We start from the raw sequence: 18381 nt of genomic DNA, 5'->3' as shown, positions 1-18381 counted from the left end.
TCTGTGTGCAATAATAGTGTTTAACATGATTTTTAAATGACTACGCCATCTCTGTATCCCTCGTTGACGTTGACAAAAGATGACAATTAATCCAACTTTGTAACACAACATTTGGAAAAAGTGAAGGGGTGGGAATATTTTCTGAAGGCACTGTAAAAGTAAGTTGTGATATATCAGAAATTGTGTACTAAAATAATGATGCTGTTTAGGTTTGTGTACATTTATCTATAGTAGAAGTGAAGGTGGTAGGAGGTTAGTGTACATTTATATATAGTAGAAGTGAAGGTGGTAGGAGGTTAGTGTGCATTTATATATAGTAGAAGTGAAGGTGGTAGGAGGTTAGTGTACATTTATCTATAGTAGAAGTGAAGGTGGTAGGAGGTTTGTGTGCGTTTTATTTATTATAGTCTTTTTCCGTCTTTCCAAACTTGGTATTTTAAGTGGATTTCTGTACTTGGGATGATTTTTGCTGTCTTTATTGGGCTTGAGTTGTAGTAAGGCGAGCTAAAGGGATTGAAGGAAGTACTTTCTGACTCCCACTCTGTTTGTCTCGTACCGTGAGCTGGTCAGGCTGACTAACGTTGGGAGTGCTAGGCAGCTTAATGTGCACAGCTGCCACCGAGGGGAGCTTAGTGGTTATAAATACTGTGTGTGGCCATTTATTACCATAGAGACTGAGATGCTTGGCTTCCCCATTAGGGCACAACTAGCTGATGTGCTGTCACACATACCTTCGGGTTGCAAAATTCCAGGAATTTTCAATAATTCCCTGGTTTTCCTGAAATCCTGGTTGAAGGATTCCCGGTACCAGGAGGGAAGGAGCAGGGAATCCGGAATCCTCCAACCAGGATTTCTGGAAAATGTCACATCCTCTGTCTCTCAGGCTATTGTCTTCTCATGCGTGCCTGCTAGAGGTCAGGTTCAGAACTAGCCTCGCTCACACACCTGCATTCATTCATCAACCCAGACAGGACATGCCTTCCTCTACCGCGTTACCCTCCCCCTTCAATCACACTCATCTACAGATGTAGGATCAATTAATTTGACCAGTTTGTCACAACATGAAAATAATCCTGCAGCAGCAGGAAATATTAATTGTTTGTGTGGATTATAATGAGTGAAAACGCCTGTGCGAAAGAGTTGATTCTGATTCTGCTTTGTTGACATATACACTCAGTACACAAAACATGAAGAACTCTTTCCATGACATAGACTGACCAGGTTTAAGCTATGATCCCTTGTTGATGTCACTTGTTAAATCCACTTCAATCAGTGTAGATGAAGGGGGAGGAGATGGGTTAAAGAAGGATTTTTAAGCCTTGAGACAATTGAGACATGGATTGTGTTAAGTGTTCCATTTAGAGGGTGAATGGGCAAGACAAAATATCTAAGTGCCTTTGAACGGGGTATGGTAGTAGGTGCCAGGCGTACCAGTTTGTCAAGAACTGCAACGCTGCTGGGTTTTTCACACTCAACAGTTTACTGTATCAAGAATGGTCCTCCACCCAAAGGACATCCAGCCAACTTGACACAACTATGGGAAGCATTGGAGTCAACATGGGCCAGCATCCCTGTGGAACGCTTTCGACACCTTGTAGAGTCCATGCCCCCGGCGAATTGAGGCTGATCTGAGGGCAACGCAACTTAATATTAGAAAGGTGATTAGGTAGTAGTAGGTCCTAATGTTTGGTGTACCCGGTGTATCTGGACAGGTTTCTCTTTAATCCTCCAATGAGGAGACTACAGTGGCTTCCAGGAAGTAATGTTTTATGAATAGGTGTCTCCTGTTAGAGAGAACTTTGGTTTGATCTACAACCATTTACCGCAGCAAATGATCTTGTGGATATATTATTTTTCCTGATTGGTCTCTAGAAGAGTCATCTCTGTGGTGGTACTTCCTGTTGGCTCCTCATTGGCTACTCAGAGCCTCCAATTCATCAAAATTTTGGAGGGTTATTTTTTTGTACAGCATTGCTTCAAACAAACGCACATTACTACACATTTACTATTGGGTAAATTGAGCTTAATTATGGCCTCTTTTTTGTTGTGCTGTTTTACAGTAGACTTTGGTGTTACCATTCTTCAGAATAGATCATTGGTTAGGGTTCAGACATCCTTCAGCAATGGCACAACAGAAAGACTAGTGAGCAACGTGACAATGAGTCAACCCAAGAAACAGCCTGTTATCTCCAGAACCTGGTCCTTCAGGTCTGGCACTCGGGTCGTTGTTCCGAAAGAGAATGTGTTCTTAGCAAACCTGGTTGAATAAAGGCAATGCTTCATATTGGGAGTCTGATGCCAAAACCTTTTGGTGAAAGTTGTGGGGACTTTAGCTAAATGGCCATGGCAGCCACTGCTATATTGCTGGATGTCATTAGCCAAGTACAACTTCTCTGGTTGGATGGACTGGGATTGTGTGTCTGCCTGTGTGCACCATTGAGAGCATCTTGACTGGCTACTTCACCACTTGGTATGGCAACTGCGTGACATTTGTCCGCAAGGCATTACAAAGGGTAGTGCGTACGACCCAGTACATCACTGGGGCCGAGCTCCCTGCCATCCATGACCTCTATACCAGGCGGTGTCAGAGGAAGAACCACATTTTTTTCCAAAGACTCCAGTCATAGTCTGTTCTCTCTGCTGTCGGCAAGCGGTACCGATGCATCGAGTCTGGAACCAACATGACCCTGAACAGCTTCTAACCATAAGTAGTTCGTCCGGGTAGGAATTGGTTAACTATTTAACTGTATGCATTAACACTTTTTGCCCTAACTTTTTTGACTCATCACATACGCTGCTGGTACTGTTTATTATCTATCCTGTTGCCTAGTCACTTTGTCCTTACCTATACTGTGCATTTGGGAAATATTCATACTTTTTCCACATTTTGTTATGTTACAGATAAAGTTTTCTTCCTCTCATCAAACTACACACAATACCCCAAAATGACAAAGCAAAAAAAGTTTTTTTATTTTTTACTCTGTACTTTGTTGAAGAAACTTTGGCAGTGATTACATCCTCGAGTCTTCTTGGGTATGACGCTACAAGCTTGGCACACCTGTATTTGGGGAGTTTCTCCGATCCTCTCAAGCTCTGTCAGGTGGGATGGGGAGCGTCGCTGCACAGCTGTTTTCAGGTCTCTCCAGAGATTTCTGATCAGGTTCAAGTCCGGGTTCTGGCTGGGCCACTCAAGGACATTCAGAGACTTGTTCCGAAGCCAAACCTGCGTTGTTTTGGCTGTGTGCTTAGGATCGTTGCCCTGTTGGAACATGAACCTTCGCCCCAGTCTGAGGTCCTGAGCGCTCTGGACCAGGTTTTCATCAAGGATCTCTCTATATTTTGCTCTGTTCATCTTTCTCTCGTTCCTGACTAGTCTCCCAGTCCCTGCCTCTGAAAAGTATCCCCACAGAATGATGCTGCCACCACCATGCTTCACAATAGGGATGGTGCCTGGTTTCCTCCAGACGTGATGCTTGGCATTCAGGCTAAAGAGTTCAATCTTGGTTTCATCAGACCAGAGAATCTTTTATCTCATGGTCTGAGAGTCTTTAGGTGCCTTTTGGCAAACTCTAGGTGGTCTGTCATGTGACTTTTACTGAGGAGTGGCTTCCGTCTGGCTACTTTACCATACAGGCCTTTTTGGTGGATTGCTGCAGAGATGGTTGTCCTTCAGGAAGATTCTCCAATCTCCACAGAGGAACTCTGGAGCTCTGTCAGAGTGACCATCAGTTCTTGGTCATCTCCCTGACCAAGGCCCTTCTCCCTCGTTTGCTCAGTTTGGCCGAGCGGTCAGCTCTAGGAAGAGTCTTGGTGGTTCCAAACTTCTTTGATTTAAGAATGAATGATGGAGGCCACTGTGTTCTTGGGGACCTTCAATGCTGCAGAAATGTTTTAGTACCATTCCCCAGATCTGTGCCTCAACACAATCCTGTCTCAGAGCTCTACGGACAATTCCTTCGACCTCATGTCTTGGTTTTTGAGCTAACTGTGGGACCTTATATAGACAGGTGTGTGCCTTTCCAAATCATTTCCAATCATTTGAATATACCACAGCTGGACTCCAATCAAGTTGTAGAAACATCTCATGGATGATCAATGGAAACAGGATGCACCTGAGCTCAATTTCGAGTCTCATCGCAAAGGATCAGAATAATTCTGTAAATCAGCCATTTCTGTTTTATTTTGAATACATTTTTTAAAATTCTAAAAACCTGTTTTCGCTTTGTCATTATGGAGAATTGTGTGTAGATTTATGCTAACAAAAATGTAGTTTAACTCATTTTAGAATAAGGCTGTAACGTAGCAAAATATGGAAAAGGGAAAGTGGTCTGACTACTTTCTGAATGCACTGTATGTACAGTACCAGTCAAAAAATTGGACACCTACTCATTCCAGGGTTTTTCTTTATTTTACTATTTTCTACATTGTAGAATAATAGTGAAGACATCAAAACTATGAAATAACACATGGAATTTTGTAGTAACAAAAAAATATTATATTTGAGGTTCTTCAACGTAGCCACGCTTTGCACACCGTTGGCATTCTCACAACCAGCTTCGTGAGGTAGTCACCTGGAATGCTTTTCAATTAAAAGGTGTGCCTTGTTAAAAGTTAATTTGTGTAATTTCTTTCCTTAATGCTTTTGAGCCAATCAGTTGTGTTGTGACCAGGTAGGGTTGGTATACAGAAGATAGCCCTATTTGGTAAAGTCCATATTGTGACAAGAACAGCTCAAATAAGCAAATAGAAACAACAGGCCATCCTTACTTTAAGACATGAAGGTCAGTCAATCTGGAAAATTTCATCAACTTTGAAAGTTTCTTCAAGTGCAGTCGCAAAAACCATCAAGCACTATAATGGAACTGTCTCTCATGAGGACCGCCACAGGAAAGGAAGACCCAGAGTTACCTCTGCTGCAGAGGATAAGTTCATTAGAGTTTACCAGCCTCAGAAATTGCAGCCCAAATACATGCTTCAGAGTTCAAGTAGCAGACACATCTCAACATCAACTGTTCAGAGGACACTGCATGAATCAGGCCTTCATGGTTGAATTTATGCAAAGAAACCACAACTAAAGGACACCAATAAGAAGAAGAGACTTGCTTGGGCATAGAAACACGAGCAATGGACATTTAGACCGGTGGAAATCTGTCCTTTGGTCTGACTCCAATTTTTTTATATTTTTGGTTCCAACCGCCGTGTCTTTTTTGAGACGCAGAGTATGTGAACGGATTATCTCTGCATGTGTGGTTCGCACCGTGAAGCATGGAGGATGAGTTGTGATGGTGTGGGGGTGCTTTGCTGGTGACACTGTGATTTATTTACAATTCAAGGCACACTTAACCAGCATGGCTACCACAGTATTCTGCAGCGATATGCCATGCCATCAGGTTTGCGTTCAGTGGGACTATCATTTGTTTTTCAACAGGACAATGACCCAACACACCTCCAGGCTGTGTAAGGGCTATTGGACTAAGAAGGAGAGTGATGGAGTGCTGCGTCAGATGACCTGGACTCCACAATCACCAGACCTCAACTCAACTCAATTGAGATGGTTTGGGATGAGTTGGACCGCAGAGTGAAGGGAAAGCAGCCAACAAGGGGTCAGCATATGGGGGAACTCCTTCAAGACTGTTGGAAAAGCAAGATGAAGCTGGTTGAGAGAATCCCAAGAGTGGTTTCCTAGTTTTGATGTCTTCACTATTATTCTACAATGTAGAACATAGTAAAAATAAACACCCTGGAATGAGTAGGTGTGTCCAAACTTATGACTGGTAGTTACCTCGTACCCCTGCATATCGACTCGGTACTGGTATGTGTATGTGTCTAAGTTATCGTTACTCATTGTGTATTTATTCTATGTGTTATTTGTAATTTTTATATTATTTCTCATTATTTTTCTCTCTGTATTGTTGGGTTAGTTAGCATTTCACTGTTTACACCTGTTGTTTACAAAGCATGTGACAAATAACAAATGATTTTAATTAAATTAAACTGTATCAATTCACCTTTGACTTTAAAGCACTGTTGCCTTACTGGGGAATACGTTCCATTGTTGCTGCCTAAGGATTTGGATGAACCTGTGTTGGTTAATTTTGTGGACAGTGGTTTGCTGTCGCCTGATACTAATGGTTATCCCATGGTTTTTGAGGGGCTGTTTAGAATGGAAGTTTAGGTAAGGGAGCATTGGTTGTATGCCTGCGTCCACAGCATCAGTAAGATGTCTGCTTCACTAATGAGAGTTTTGACTGGGATAGGCCTAACTGTTGGGTCTTTCTCAGTCCACACACACACACACACACACACACACACACACACACACACACACACACACACACACACACACACACACAGAGAGAGCTCTATGTCAGAATCTCACATTACTATAAGGAAGATACTCAACCATTTAACCGCCTACGGCTTGGTTAGCTTGTTTAGTACATGGCGATTCTCTGTGGTTTTTTTGACCTTTATACTATGACGTAGAGAAGCAACAATGAAACTAAACAGTAGGAGACCAAGAGACCACACTGAAAATGGCACCGCGTGGTTCCCGTATCTTCTATCAGAGCTGACCTCGGTCAGTGTGAACGTTTGTTGTGCACAGATTTAGGGAAGAATAACAAGAATTTGGGTATTCTTCTTGAGCAGCCGGGCCGAGGCAAAACAAGATAGGTTTAGCGACACGCAACGTCGCCGCAAAGAATAACAACTGTCAGCCCAATCAGCAGCAGACTCTTTCCCGACTCGCACCCCTTCAGAACGGTGTGTGTTTTTGTCTCTCTCGTGCTCTCTCTGGCCTTCTCACCCAATCTGATGCTCACCCACCCACCCTCTCTCTCTCTCTCTCTCTCTCCGGCTAGTTATCTAATGTGAAGAGGTCCATTGTCTGGCCTGGAGTAGCTGCCTACCTTGAAAAGGGATGAAAAGGTACCTATGACGGCAGCAATGACGCGCCCACATGTCTGTAAACTAGGTCACCATCTTGGCCGTGGTAGGCTAGCCAATATGAAACTGGACCATGTCTCCAGAGACTTTTCTCGTAGTGCTCCTTCGACGTCCCTCTCCCCTCTCCCTTCCTCCTTCACACATGTACACACACACTCAGGCATGTTGCAATACACACTCACATTCGTTCACTGACAAATACACGCGCATACACACCCACACACTTTTAATTTATTGTCACACACTAACCTCCTTCCCCTTTTCACTCCCTCCAACATGGACCCCGTCCCTCCTATACTTCTGATAAGATGCTCCAGACAGTCTGTCTGGAGTTCTAGCTTACTATCAGACCCATAGAGAATACCATGCTAACGAATGTTCAATCTCATTGTCATCTGAGTGATGCTCCTGTGGTCTTTTCAGCTCCCTGCACAACAACATGTCTCTGGTTGGCACATGGATCCATCCTGTGAGTGACAGAGATCAGTGTGAATTTCTTTGGCAAGGTGAGGAGGTGTTGATGCTCATTTGGTGGACTTTGGATCTCTTCACCTGCTGTGTTGTCGGCTGTGTTGTCGGCTGATAGGGCATGATCCAGGGATTCTGCAGCTTCAGTGGCATAGATCGCAGCTACAGTACATGTAACCTAGATCAGATCTGTGTTATGTTGTTAACCTAGATCAGATCTATGTTATGTTGTTAACCTAGATCAGATCTGTGTTATGTTGTTAACCTAGATCAGATCTGTGTTATGTTGTTAACCTAGATCAGATCTGTGTTATGTTGTTAACCTAGATCAGATCTGTGTTATGTTGTTAACCTAGATCAGATCTGTGTTATGTTGTTAACCTAGATCAGATCTGTGTTATGTTGTTAACCTAGATCAGATCTGTGTTATGTTGTTAACCTAGATCAGATCTGTGTTATGTTGTTAACCTAGATCAGATCTGTGTTATGTTGTTAACCTAGATCAGATCTGTGTTATGTTGTTAACCTAGATCAGATCTGTGTTATGTTGTTAACCTAGATCAGATCTGTGTTATGTTGTTAACCTAGATCAGATCTGTGTTATGTTGTTAACCTAGATCAGATCTGTGTTATGTTGTTAACCTAGATCAGATCTGTGTTATGTTGTTAACCTAGATCAGATCTGTGTTATGTTGTTAACCTAGATCAGATCTGTGTTATGTTGTTAACCTAGATCAGATCTGTGTTATGTTGTTAACCTAGATCAGATCTGTGTTATGTTGTTAACCTAGATCAGATCTGTGTTATGTTGTTAACCTAGATCAGATCTGTGTTATGTTGTTAACCTAGATCAGATTCTGGGAAACCTGAGAATTGGATTGTTGACCTAAAACTTTGACGGTGTTCTTTTAATATGGATCGACTTGAAAAAGACATATGTAATTGTCTCTCAGCAATAGGTCAATGCAATTTTGTACTTTCACTTTCCATAGGTCGTAGGATTACCTGTGTCACGAACCGGCTCAAAGCCCGTAACAAAAGGGAGACAACGTGGAGATAAGGAGTAACAAAATATATATTTATTAACTAAAGTAACTAAGTATAATATACAATGGCGTGTGTAATCAGTAATCAGTAGTGTAAGTGAGTGTTTTGCATGCATGAATGTGATAATGCAGGGTGTTGAAGGATGCTAAAACAAACAACCAAAAAACCACCAAGAAACACAAACAAATCTATCAAGAGTCTCCTTCATGAATGGGGAAGTGGTGTATTTATCCTGGGAGACACCGGGCCCAGGTGTTTCCCATGTAGCTGACGACCCTCCCAACTCCGCCCACCGACATCCTAATAAGGAAACAAGAACAAAGAGAGAATACGGCAGACAGAGTGGGAGGGTCGTCACACCTGCTATTGGTGACATAAATAGTTGCTATGGTCTCCAGATGAAAAGGAATCCAGACCAATGAATTTTGTTGGATCGTCCTTACACTGTGTTCCACTTACACACATGGTAATGATGCAATGACTTAAGCACCACACTAAGACTAGACCCAGCACACAGGAATTAAACCTTGGTTCAAAGGGGATTTGATGACGTTGGGATTTAGCATCATTAAAGCCAACGATTACCTGTAGCGTGTACTGTGTGTCAGACCGAGAGTGCGACGTGGAGTTGCTGCCCCTTGCCTCGCCACATATTTACTCACATTCCCTATATTTATGTTATCCCTTCCCCCCCCACACACATTATCAATTCATTCACCATAAGCTCTCTTCTCTTTGCTCTGCGTATAACACAAGGACGTTCTGAATCTCTCTGCGATTACCACAGGGCTTAGGCTGCAAGCCTTTTATTCCCAGCAGCAGGATCAAGCAGCAAAAGTCACACAGATGAAAGTACACAGCAGTCAAAGGTCACACTCCACCAGGTCCATTTGAATGAATTTGGCTGACTCATATAATCACTTCAATGGGTGTGGAAAGGAGACGCTCTGGCTACCGGGTGTGGAAAGGAGACGTTCTGGCTACCGGGTGTGGAAAGGAGACGCTCTGGCTACCGGGTGTGGAAAGGAGACGCTCTGGCTACCGGGTGTGGAAAGGAGACGCTATGGCTACCGGGTGTGGAAAGGAGACGCTCTGGCTACCGGGTGTATTGAAACAGGAGACGTTCTGGCTACCGGGTGTATTGAAACAGGAGACGTTCTGGCTACCGGGTGTATTGAAACAGGAGACGTTCTGGCTACCGGGTGTGTTGAAACAGGAGACGTTCTGGCTACTGGGTGTGTTGAAACAGGAGACGTTCTGGCTACCGGGTGTGTTGAAACAGGAGACGTTCTGGCTACCGGGTGTGTTGAAACAGGAGACGTTCTGGCTACCGGGTGTATTGAAACAGGAGACGTTCTGGCTACCGGGTGTATTGAAACAGGAGACGTTCTGGCTACCGGGTGTGTTGAAACAGGAGACGTTCTGGCTACCGGGTGTGTTGAAACAGGAGACGTTCTGGCTACCGGGTGTGTTGAAACAGGAGACGTTCTGGCTACCGGGTGTGTTGAAACAGGAGACGTTCTGGCTACCGGGTGTGTTGAAACAGGAGACGTTCTGGCTACCGGGTGTGTTGAAACAGGAGACGTTCTGGCTACCGGGTGTGTTGAAACAGGAGACGTTCTGGCTACCGGGTGTGTTGAAACAGGAGACGTTCTGGCTACCGGGTGTGTTGAAACAGGAGACGTTCTGGCTACCGGTGTATTGAAACAGGAGACGTTCTGGCTACCGGGTGTATTGAAACAGGAGACGTTCTGGCTACCGGGTGTGTTGAAACAGGAGACGTTCTGGCTACCGGGTGTGTTGAAACAGGAGACGTTCTGGCTACCGGGTGTGTTGAAACAGGAGACGTTCTGGCTACCGGGTGTATTGAAACAGGAGACGTTCTGGCTACCGGGTGTATTGAAACAGGAGACGTTCTGGCTACCGGGTGTATTGAAACAGGAGACGTTCTGGCTACCGGGTGTGTTGAAACAGGAGACGTTCTGGCTACCGGGTGTGTTGAAACAGGAGACGTTCTGGCTACCGGGTGTGTTGAAACAGGAGACGTTCTGGCTACCGGGTGTGTTGAAACAGGAGACGTTCTGGCTACCGGGTGTGTTGAAACAGGAGACGTTCTGGCTACCGGGTGTATTGAAACAGGAGACGTTCTGGCTACCGGGTGTGTTGAAACAGGAGACGTTCTGGCTACCGGGTGTGTTGAAACAGGAGACGTTCTGGCTACCGGGTGTGTTGAAACAGGAGACGTTCTGGCTACCGGGTGTGTTGAAACAGGAGACGTTCTGGCTACCGGGTGTGTTGAAACAGGAGACGTTCTGGCTACCGGGTGTGTTGAAACAGGAGACGTTCTGGCTACCGGGTGTGTTGAAACAGGAGACGTTCTGGCTACCGGGTGTGTTGAAACAGGAGACGTTCTGGCTACCGGGTGTGTTGAAACAGGAGACGTTCTGGCTACCGGGTGTGTTGAAACAGGAGACGTTCTGGCTACCGGGTGTGTTGAAACAGGAGACGTTCTGGCTACCGGGTGTGTTGAAACAGGAGACGTTCTGGCTACCGGGTGTATTGAGACAGGAGACGCTCTGGCTACCGGGTGTATTGAAACAGGAGACGTTCTCACATTGTGTCTCGGTAGTGCTATACGTAGACCTATGGTATCTTAACCCCATATGTTAGAGGCTGTCCGCTACTCCGCTCACTCAAAACATTAGTTTTGCAGAATCCTGGGGAAGTGCCGGCTCAGCTCACAGTTTGGTGCTAGAATGTTGTGGCCAGACACATGAATCCGCCACCTTCCAGTGTGCTGTGTGCTGATATAGGAGCCCTCACAAGAGGAAAGGTTACACTATTAGTCTCTGAAAACTGCATTATCATTAGCTAAGGTAGCATTTTCAGGACTTCCTCATTTTTAGATTCGAGATATGGGATGAATTATGCCTGCATATTTAAGATATTTAATTTTTGCAAGGCGAACAATGTAGAGCATTGTTCTGCAAAAATATTAAGTGACCTAAAGCATCCTATTAATAACCCTTTCTGAGGAAACCTTATTTAGAATTAATCAATCAAATGTGCAGTGGCAAGAAAAAGTATGTGAACCCTTTTGAATTACCTGGACTTCTGCATAAATTAGTCATAGAATTTGATCTGATCTTCATCTAAGTCACAACAATAGACAAACACAGTCTGCTTAAACTAATAACACACAAACAATTAAGTTTTCATGTCTTTATTGAACACACCATGTAAATATTCACGGTGCCGGGTGGAAAAAGTATGTGAACTCTTGGATTTAATACTCAACCAAACATTTTCTGTAGTTGCGGATCAGACCTGCACAACGGTCATGGGGAATTTTGGACCATTCCTCTTTACAAAACTGTTTCAGTTCATATTCTTGGGATGTCTGGTGTTAACCGCTCTCTTGAGGTCATGCCACAGCATCTCAATTGTTTTGAGGTCAGGACTGACTGGGCCACTTCAGAAGATGTATTTTCTTCTATTGAAGCCATTTTGTTGTTTTTTTAGGGTCGTTGTCCTCTTGCATCACCTAACTTCTGTTGAGCTTCAATTGGCGGACAGGTAAGGTAGCCTTACATTCTCCTGCAAAATTTCTTGATAAACTTGGGAATTCATTTTTCCGTCGACGATAGCAAGCTGTCCAGGCCCTGAGGCAGAAAAGCAGCTCCAAACCATGACGCTCCTTCCACCATACTTTACAGTTGGGATGAGGTTTTGATGTTGGTGTGCTGTGCCTTTTTTTTTCTCCACACATAGTGTTGTGTGTTCTTTCCAAACAACTCAAGTTTAGTTTCATCTGTCCACAAAGTATTTTTCCAGTAGTGCTATGGAAAATCCAGATGCTTTTTTGCGAACTTCAGACATGCAGCAATGTTTTTTTTTTGGACAGTTGTGGCTTCTTCCGTGGTGTCCCATGAGCATTCTTGTTTAGTGTTTTACGTATCGTAGACTCGTCAACAGAGATGTTGGCAACCGTGCTGACCTTTCACCATTTATAGACAATTTGTCTTACTGATAAACTGACTAATGAACATCAAGGCTTTTAGAGATACTTTTCCCTTTCCAGCTTTATGCAAGTCAGCAATTCTTAATCTTGGGTCTTCTGAGATCTCTTTTGCTCGAGGCATGATTCACATCAGGCAATGCTTCTTGTGAATAGAAAACTCAAATTTTGTGAGTTATTTTTTTTTTATAGGGCAGGGCAGCTCTAACCAACATCTCCAATCTCGTCTCAATGATTGTACTCCAGGGTAGCTGACTCCTGACTCCAATCATTAGCCTAGGGGGTTCACATAATTTTTCCAACCTACACTGTGAATGTTTAAATGATGTATTCAATATAGAGAAAATAAATACAATAATTTGTGTGTTATTAGTTTGAGCAGACTGTGTTTGCCTGCTGTTGTGATTTAGATGAAGATCACGTCTAATTTTATGACCAATTTATGCTGATAAGGGTTCACATACTTTTTTCTTTACACTGTATTTATTAAAGCCCTTTTTACATCAGCCGATATCACAAAGGCAGGTGTAGAAGCACAGTGGCTAGGAAAAAGTCTTTAGAAAGGCAGGAACCTAGGAAGAAACCTAGAGAGGAACCAGGCTCTGAGGGGTGAGATTATAACAGTACATGGCCAAGATGTTCAAACGTTCATAGATGACCAGCAGGGTCAAGTAATAATAATCACAGTGGTTGTCGAGGGTGCAACAGGTCAGTACCTCAGGAGGAAATGTCAGTTGGCATTTCATAGTCGAGCATTCAGAGTTAGACAGCAGGTGCGGGAGAGAGAGAGAGTCGAAAACAGCAGGTCCGGGACAAGGTAGTATGTTCGGTGAACATGTCAGGGTTCCATAGCTGCAGGCAGAACAGTTGAAACTGGAGAAGCAGCACAACCAGGTGGACTGGGGACAGCAAGGAGTCATCAGGCCAGGTAGTCCTGAGGCATGGTCCTAGGGCTCAGGTTCTCCAGGAGGGAGGGAGAGAATTAGAGGGACCATACTTAAATTCACACAGGACACCAGATAAGACAGGAGAAATACTCAAGATATAACAGACTGACCCTAGCCCCCTGACACAAACTATTGCAGCATAAATACTGGAGGCTTTATAGAATCATAAGCTTGAGTCATCCAAGATGGCATAGCAGTTCAGACGTCATTTGTCCTTGTATTGTCGTGTCCTGTATATATATATATTTACACCTTTCTTCGCATATCTTTTATATATTTTATTATCCAAGAACTCAACTACAAAAGGCTTTCCTGCAACCCGCCTCACCAATTACAAAAAAAAGTATTATTTACCTCAAATCTGAAAATTCACAATTGAAGCTAACCAGAAGCTAACCAGAAGCTAACCAGAAGCTAACCAGAAGCTAACCAGAAGCTAACCAGAAGCTAGCCAGAAGCTAGCCTGAAACTAGCCAGAAGCTAGCCTGAAACTAGCCAGAAGCTACCCAGAAGTTAGCCGGTTTACTGGCTAACGTTAGTATTTCAGCTACCCACGTTTTGTGGTCATCAGCTATTCCTTTAGCTCGATAATCTATCGGCACTTTTGTACAACGCGACTCAGACCATAACATACCGGACCTATTTTTCTCAATATCCCCGGATTTCAACCGCAAGCTCTGGACATTTACACCTTGATTTCGCAGCTAGCTAGCTGCAAACCGTGTGACTATTGGCTTACGTCGATCCCGGAGCAAACTTAAATTATTCCGGAGCTAGCCAGCTGAAGAGTTCCATCAGCCATTCCTGGGCTACAATCACCTATCCGGACCCGTTTTTTTTTACTACAAATGCGGAGCCCCACCGGGCCTTCACGACTGACTACCGACGTTATCTGCCCGAGGGAGTTATCCAACTGGCACCTCCGTCGCGACGTTACCCGAACGCTCATCTGGGGCCCGCTAATCGTTAGCTGTCTTATCGGCTGCTATCTGAATAAGTATATCGGACAATTTTTCTTGGGTCACTATATCTATTTTGCCAATTGGATTGATCCCCTCTACCACACGGAACCCCACTAATCTACCGACGGAAACGCACGAGGTGAATAAAAATAGACCTCCATCCTATGCTATCTTGCTACCGATAGCCAGCTACCCGGCCAGCTGTCTGGATCGCCGTGACCCCAACCAACCTCTACTCACTGGACCCTTATGATCACTCGATTAAGCATGCCTCTCCTTAATGTAAATATGCCTTGTCCATTGCTGTTCTGGTTAGTGTTTATTGGCTTATTTCACTGTAGAGCCTCTAGCCCTGCTCACTATACCATATCCAACCTTTCAGTTCCACCACCCACATATGCGATGACATCACCTGGTTTCAATGATGTTTCTAGAGACAATATCTCTCTCATCATCACTCAATACCTAGGTTTACCTCCACTGTATTCACATCCTACCATACCTTTGTCTGTACATTATTCCTTGAAGCTATTTTATCACCCCCAGAAACTTCCTTTTACTCTCTGTTCTAGACGACCAATTCTCATAGCTTTTAGCCGTACCCTTATCCTACTCCTCCTCTGTTCCTCTGGTGATGTAGAGGTGAATCCAGGCCCTGCAGTACCTAGCTCCACTCCTATTCCCCAGGCGCTCTCTTTTGATGACTTCTGTAACCGTAATAGCCTTGGTTTCATGCATGTTAACATTAGAAGCCTCCTCCCTAAGTTTGTTTTGTTCACTGCTTTAGCACACTCTGCCAACCCAGATGTTTTAGCCGTGTCTGAATCCTGGCTTAGGAAGACCACCAAAAATTCTGACATTTTCATCCCTAACTACAAGATTTTCAGACAAGATAGAACGGCCAAAGGGGGCGGTGTTGCAATCTACTGCAAAGATTGCCTGCAGAGTTCTGTTTTACTATCCAGGTCTGTTCCCAAACAATTTGAACTTCTACTTTTAAAAATCCACCTCTCTAAAAACAAGTCTCTCACCGTTGCCGCCTGCTATAGACCACCCTCTGCCCCCAGCTGTGCTCTGGACACCATATGTGAACTGATTGCCCCCCATATATCTTCAGAGCTCGTGCTGCTAGGCGACCTAAATTGGAACATGCTTAACACCCCAGCCATCCTACAATCTAAGCTTGATGCCCTCAATCTCACACAAATTATCAATGAACCTACCAGGTACCACCCCAATTCCGTAAACACGGGTACCCTCATAGATATCATCCTAACCAACTTGCCCTCCAAATACACCTCTGCTGTTTTCAACCAAGATCTCAGCGATCACTGCCTCATTGCCTGCATCCGTAATGGGTCAGCGGTCAAACGACCTCCACTCATCACTGTCAAACGCTCCCTGAAACACTTCAGCGAGAAGGCCTTTCTAATCGACCTGGCCGAGGTATCCTGGAAGGATATTGATCTCATCCCGTCAGTAGAGGATGCCTGGATATTTTTTTTAAATGCCTTCCTCACCATCTTGAATAAGCATGCCCCATTCAAGAAATTTAGAACCAGGAACAGATATAGCCCTTGGTTCTCTCCTGACCTGACTGCCCTTAACCAACAGAAAAACATCCTATGGCGTTCTGCATTAGCATCGAACAGCCCCCGTGATATGCAACTTTTTAGGGAAGCTAGAAACCAATATACACAGGCAGTTAGAAAAGCCAAAGCTAGCTTTTTCAAGCAGAAATTTGCTTCCTGCAACACAAACTCAAAAAAGTTCTGGGACACTGTAAAGTCCATGGAGAATAAGAACACCTCCTCCCAGCTTCCCACTGCACTGAAGATAGGTAACACTGTCACCACCGACAAATCCACTATAATTGAGAATTTCAATAAGCATTTTTCTACGGCTGGCCATGCTTTCCACCTGGCTACCCCTACCCCGGTCAACAGCACTGCCCTCCCCTCTGCTACTCGCCCACGCCTTCCCCATTTCTCTTTCTTCCAAATACAGTCAGCTGATGTTCTGAAAGAGCTGCAAAATCTGGACCCTTACAAATCAGCTGGGCTAGATAATCTGGACTCTTAAATACAAGTAAAACTAAATGCATGCTCTTCAACCGATCGCTGCCTGCACCTGCCCGCCTGTCCAACATCACTACTCTGGACGGCTCTGACTTAGAATATGTGGACAACTACAAATACCTAGGTGTCTGGTTAGACTGTAAACTCTCCTTCCAGACTCACATCAAACATCTCCAATCCAAAGTTAAATCTAGAATTGGCTTCCTATTCCACAACAAAGCATCCTTCACTCATGCTGCCAAACATACCCTTGTAAAACTGACCATCCTACCAATCCTCGACTTCGGTGATGTCATTTACAAAATAGCCTCCAAAACCCTACTCAATAAATTGGATGCAGTCTATCACAGTGCCATCCGTTTTGTCACCAAAGCCCCATATACTACCCACCACTGCGACCTGTACACTCTCGTTGGCTGGCCCTCGCTTCATACTCGTCGCCAAACCCACTGGCTCCAGGTCATCTACAAGACCCTGCTAGGTAAAGTCCCCCCTTATCTCAGCTCGCTGGTCACCATAGCAGCACCTACCTGTAGCACGCGCTCCAGCAGGTATATCTCTCTGGTCACCCCCAAAACCAATTCTTCCTTTGGCCGCCTCTCCTTCCAGTTCTCTGCTGCCAATGACTGGAACGAACTACAAAAATCTCTGAAACTGGAAACACTTATCTCCCTCACTAGCTTTAAGCACCAGCTGTCAGAGCAGCTCATAGATTACTGCACCTGTACATAGCCCATCTATAATTTAGCCCAAACAACTACCTCTTTACCTACTGTATTTATTTATTTATTTTGCTCCTTTGCACCCCATTATTTCTATCTCTACTTTGCACTTTCTTCCACTGCAAACCAACCATTCCAGTGTTTTTTTACTTGCTATATTGTATTTACTTCGCCACCATGGCCTTTTTTATATTTTTATTTATTTATATATATATTTTGTTTGCCTTCACCTCCCTTATCTCACCTCACTTGCTCACATTATATACAGACTTATTTTTCACTGTATTATTGACTGTATGTTTGTTTTACTCCATGTGTTGTTTACAACTATGTGTTGTTGTATGTGTCGAACTGCTTTGCTTTATCTTGGCCAGGTCGCAATTGTAAATGAGAACGTGTTCTCAATTTGCCTACCTGGTTAAATAAAGGTGAAATAAAATAAATAAATAAAATTTGCTACAGTTGCCTCTCGTTTTCTTTGATTGTTATAAAAAGTTGTCTTTAGGCCGGTGTCGTGTCAATTTCCTGTATTACCAAATGAGGAGAGTTACAAACCACACACCAGTCAGAGTTATACTTAAACTTCATCTTTAATAATATGAGCTTTACAATAGCCCTTTGACTCTCAGATCAATTCAGTGTCTATAATGAATTCTGAGAGTCCCTACAGTAGAATACAAAGGTCTTTTATAGCCAAGATACACCCCTCTCAACTTGCATGATAAACCACAGATATTAGGAACAGTTCACAAAGAAAGACTTTTACTTGAGAGAGGAGTATCCCATAGCCAGATAGCATTCACTATCAATTATCATTCTGTTTGGTCTCTAAGACGAGGTTCTAATCTCGTTCCTGGTACTTCATAGTACAAAAACACCAACTCATCCAATGGCATAACTCAATTGTCAACTCTAGATACCCCCATCTCAAGTAAACCCCCTCTTGACCCCACTCCTGGACAAGCTCACTGAGGGGAGTGACTTGCGCACAGACATTGTGGAGCCAAGTAATTGGTCCCCCCTTAATCATGCCATCCCTTCACATGGTTTAACAGAAACATTCACATATGAAGACAATGTTCCATCCTGTCCTCTTCCCATTCTGATATTCTGCATAGCACCAGAGACATGTAAAAGACAAGCCTGACCTCTCCCCTCTCTGGGCCCCAAATGACTGAGCCCCAGCTTAGA

The 18381-nt window shown here is 43.9% G+C and overlaps 1 protein-coding gene across 7 annotated transcripts in view; it reads left to right on the top strand.

Moving 5' to 3' along the window:
• The window catches only part of LOC120027612 (solute carrier family 12 member 7-like), a 118910-nt gene that overhangs the window by 32601 nt on the left and 67928 nt on the right, over window positions 1-18381 (top strand). Inside the window, exons 1-2 of one of the 7 annotated variants that reach the window (XM_038972606.1) lie at window positions 6908-6930; window positions 7372-7454. The exons of 5 other annotated variants lie outside the window; for them this stretch is intronic. In XM_038972606.1, the coding sequence (XP_038828534.1) occupies window positions 6923-6930; window positions 7372-7454 (91 nt within the window). In that variant the 5' untranslated portion in view covers window positions 6908-6922. Of the gene's footprint in view, window positions 1-6907; window positions 6931-7371; window positions 7455-18381 lie in introns of those variants that run through there. One more of the 7 variants, XM_038972608.1, reaches the window with a different exon arrangement.

The sequence above is a fragment of the Salvelinus namaycush genome, chromosome 33, assembly GCF_016432855.1.
Source record: "Salvelinus namaycush isolate Seneca chromosome 33, SaNama_1.0, whole genome shotgun sequence".
Lineage (NCBI taxonomy): Eukaryota > Metazoa > Chordata > Actinopteri > Salmoniformes > Salmonidae > Salvelinus > Salvelinus namaycush.
This window is presented reverse-complemented; position numbering and strand designations above follow the sequence as displayed.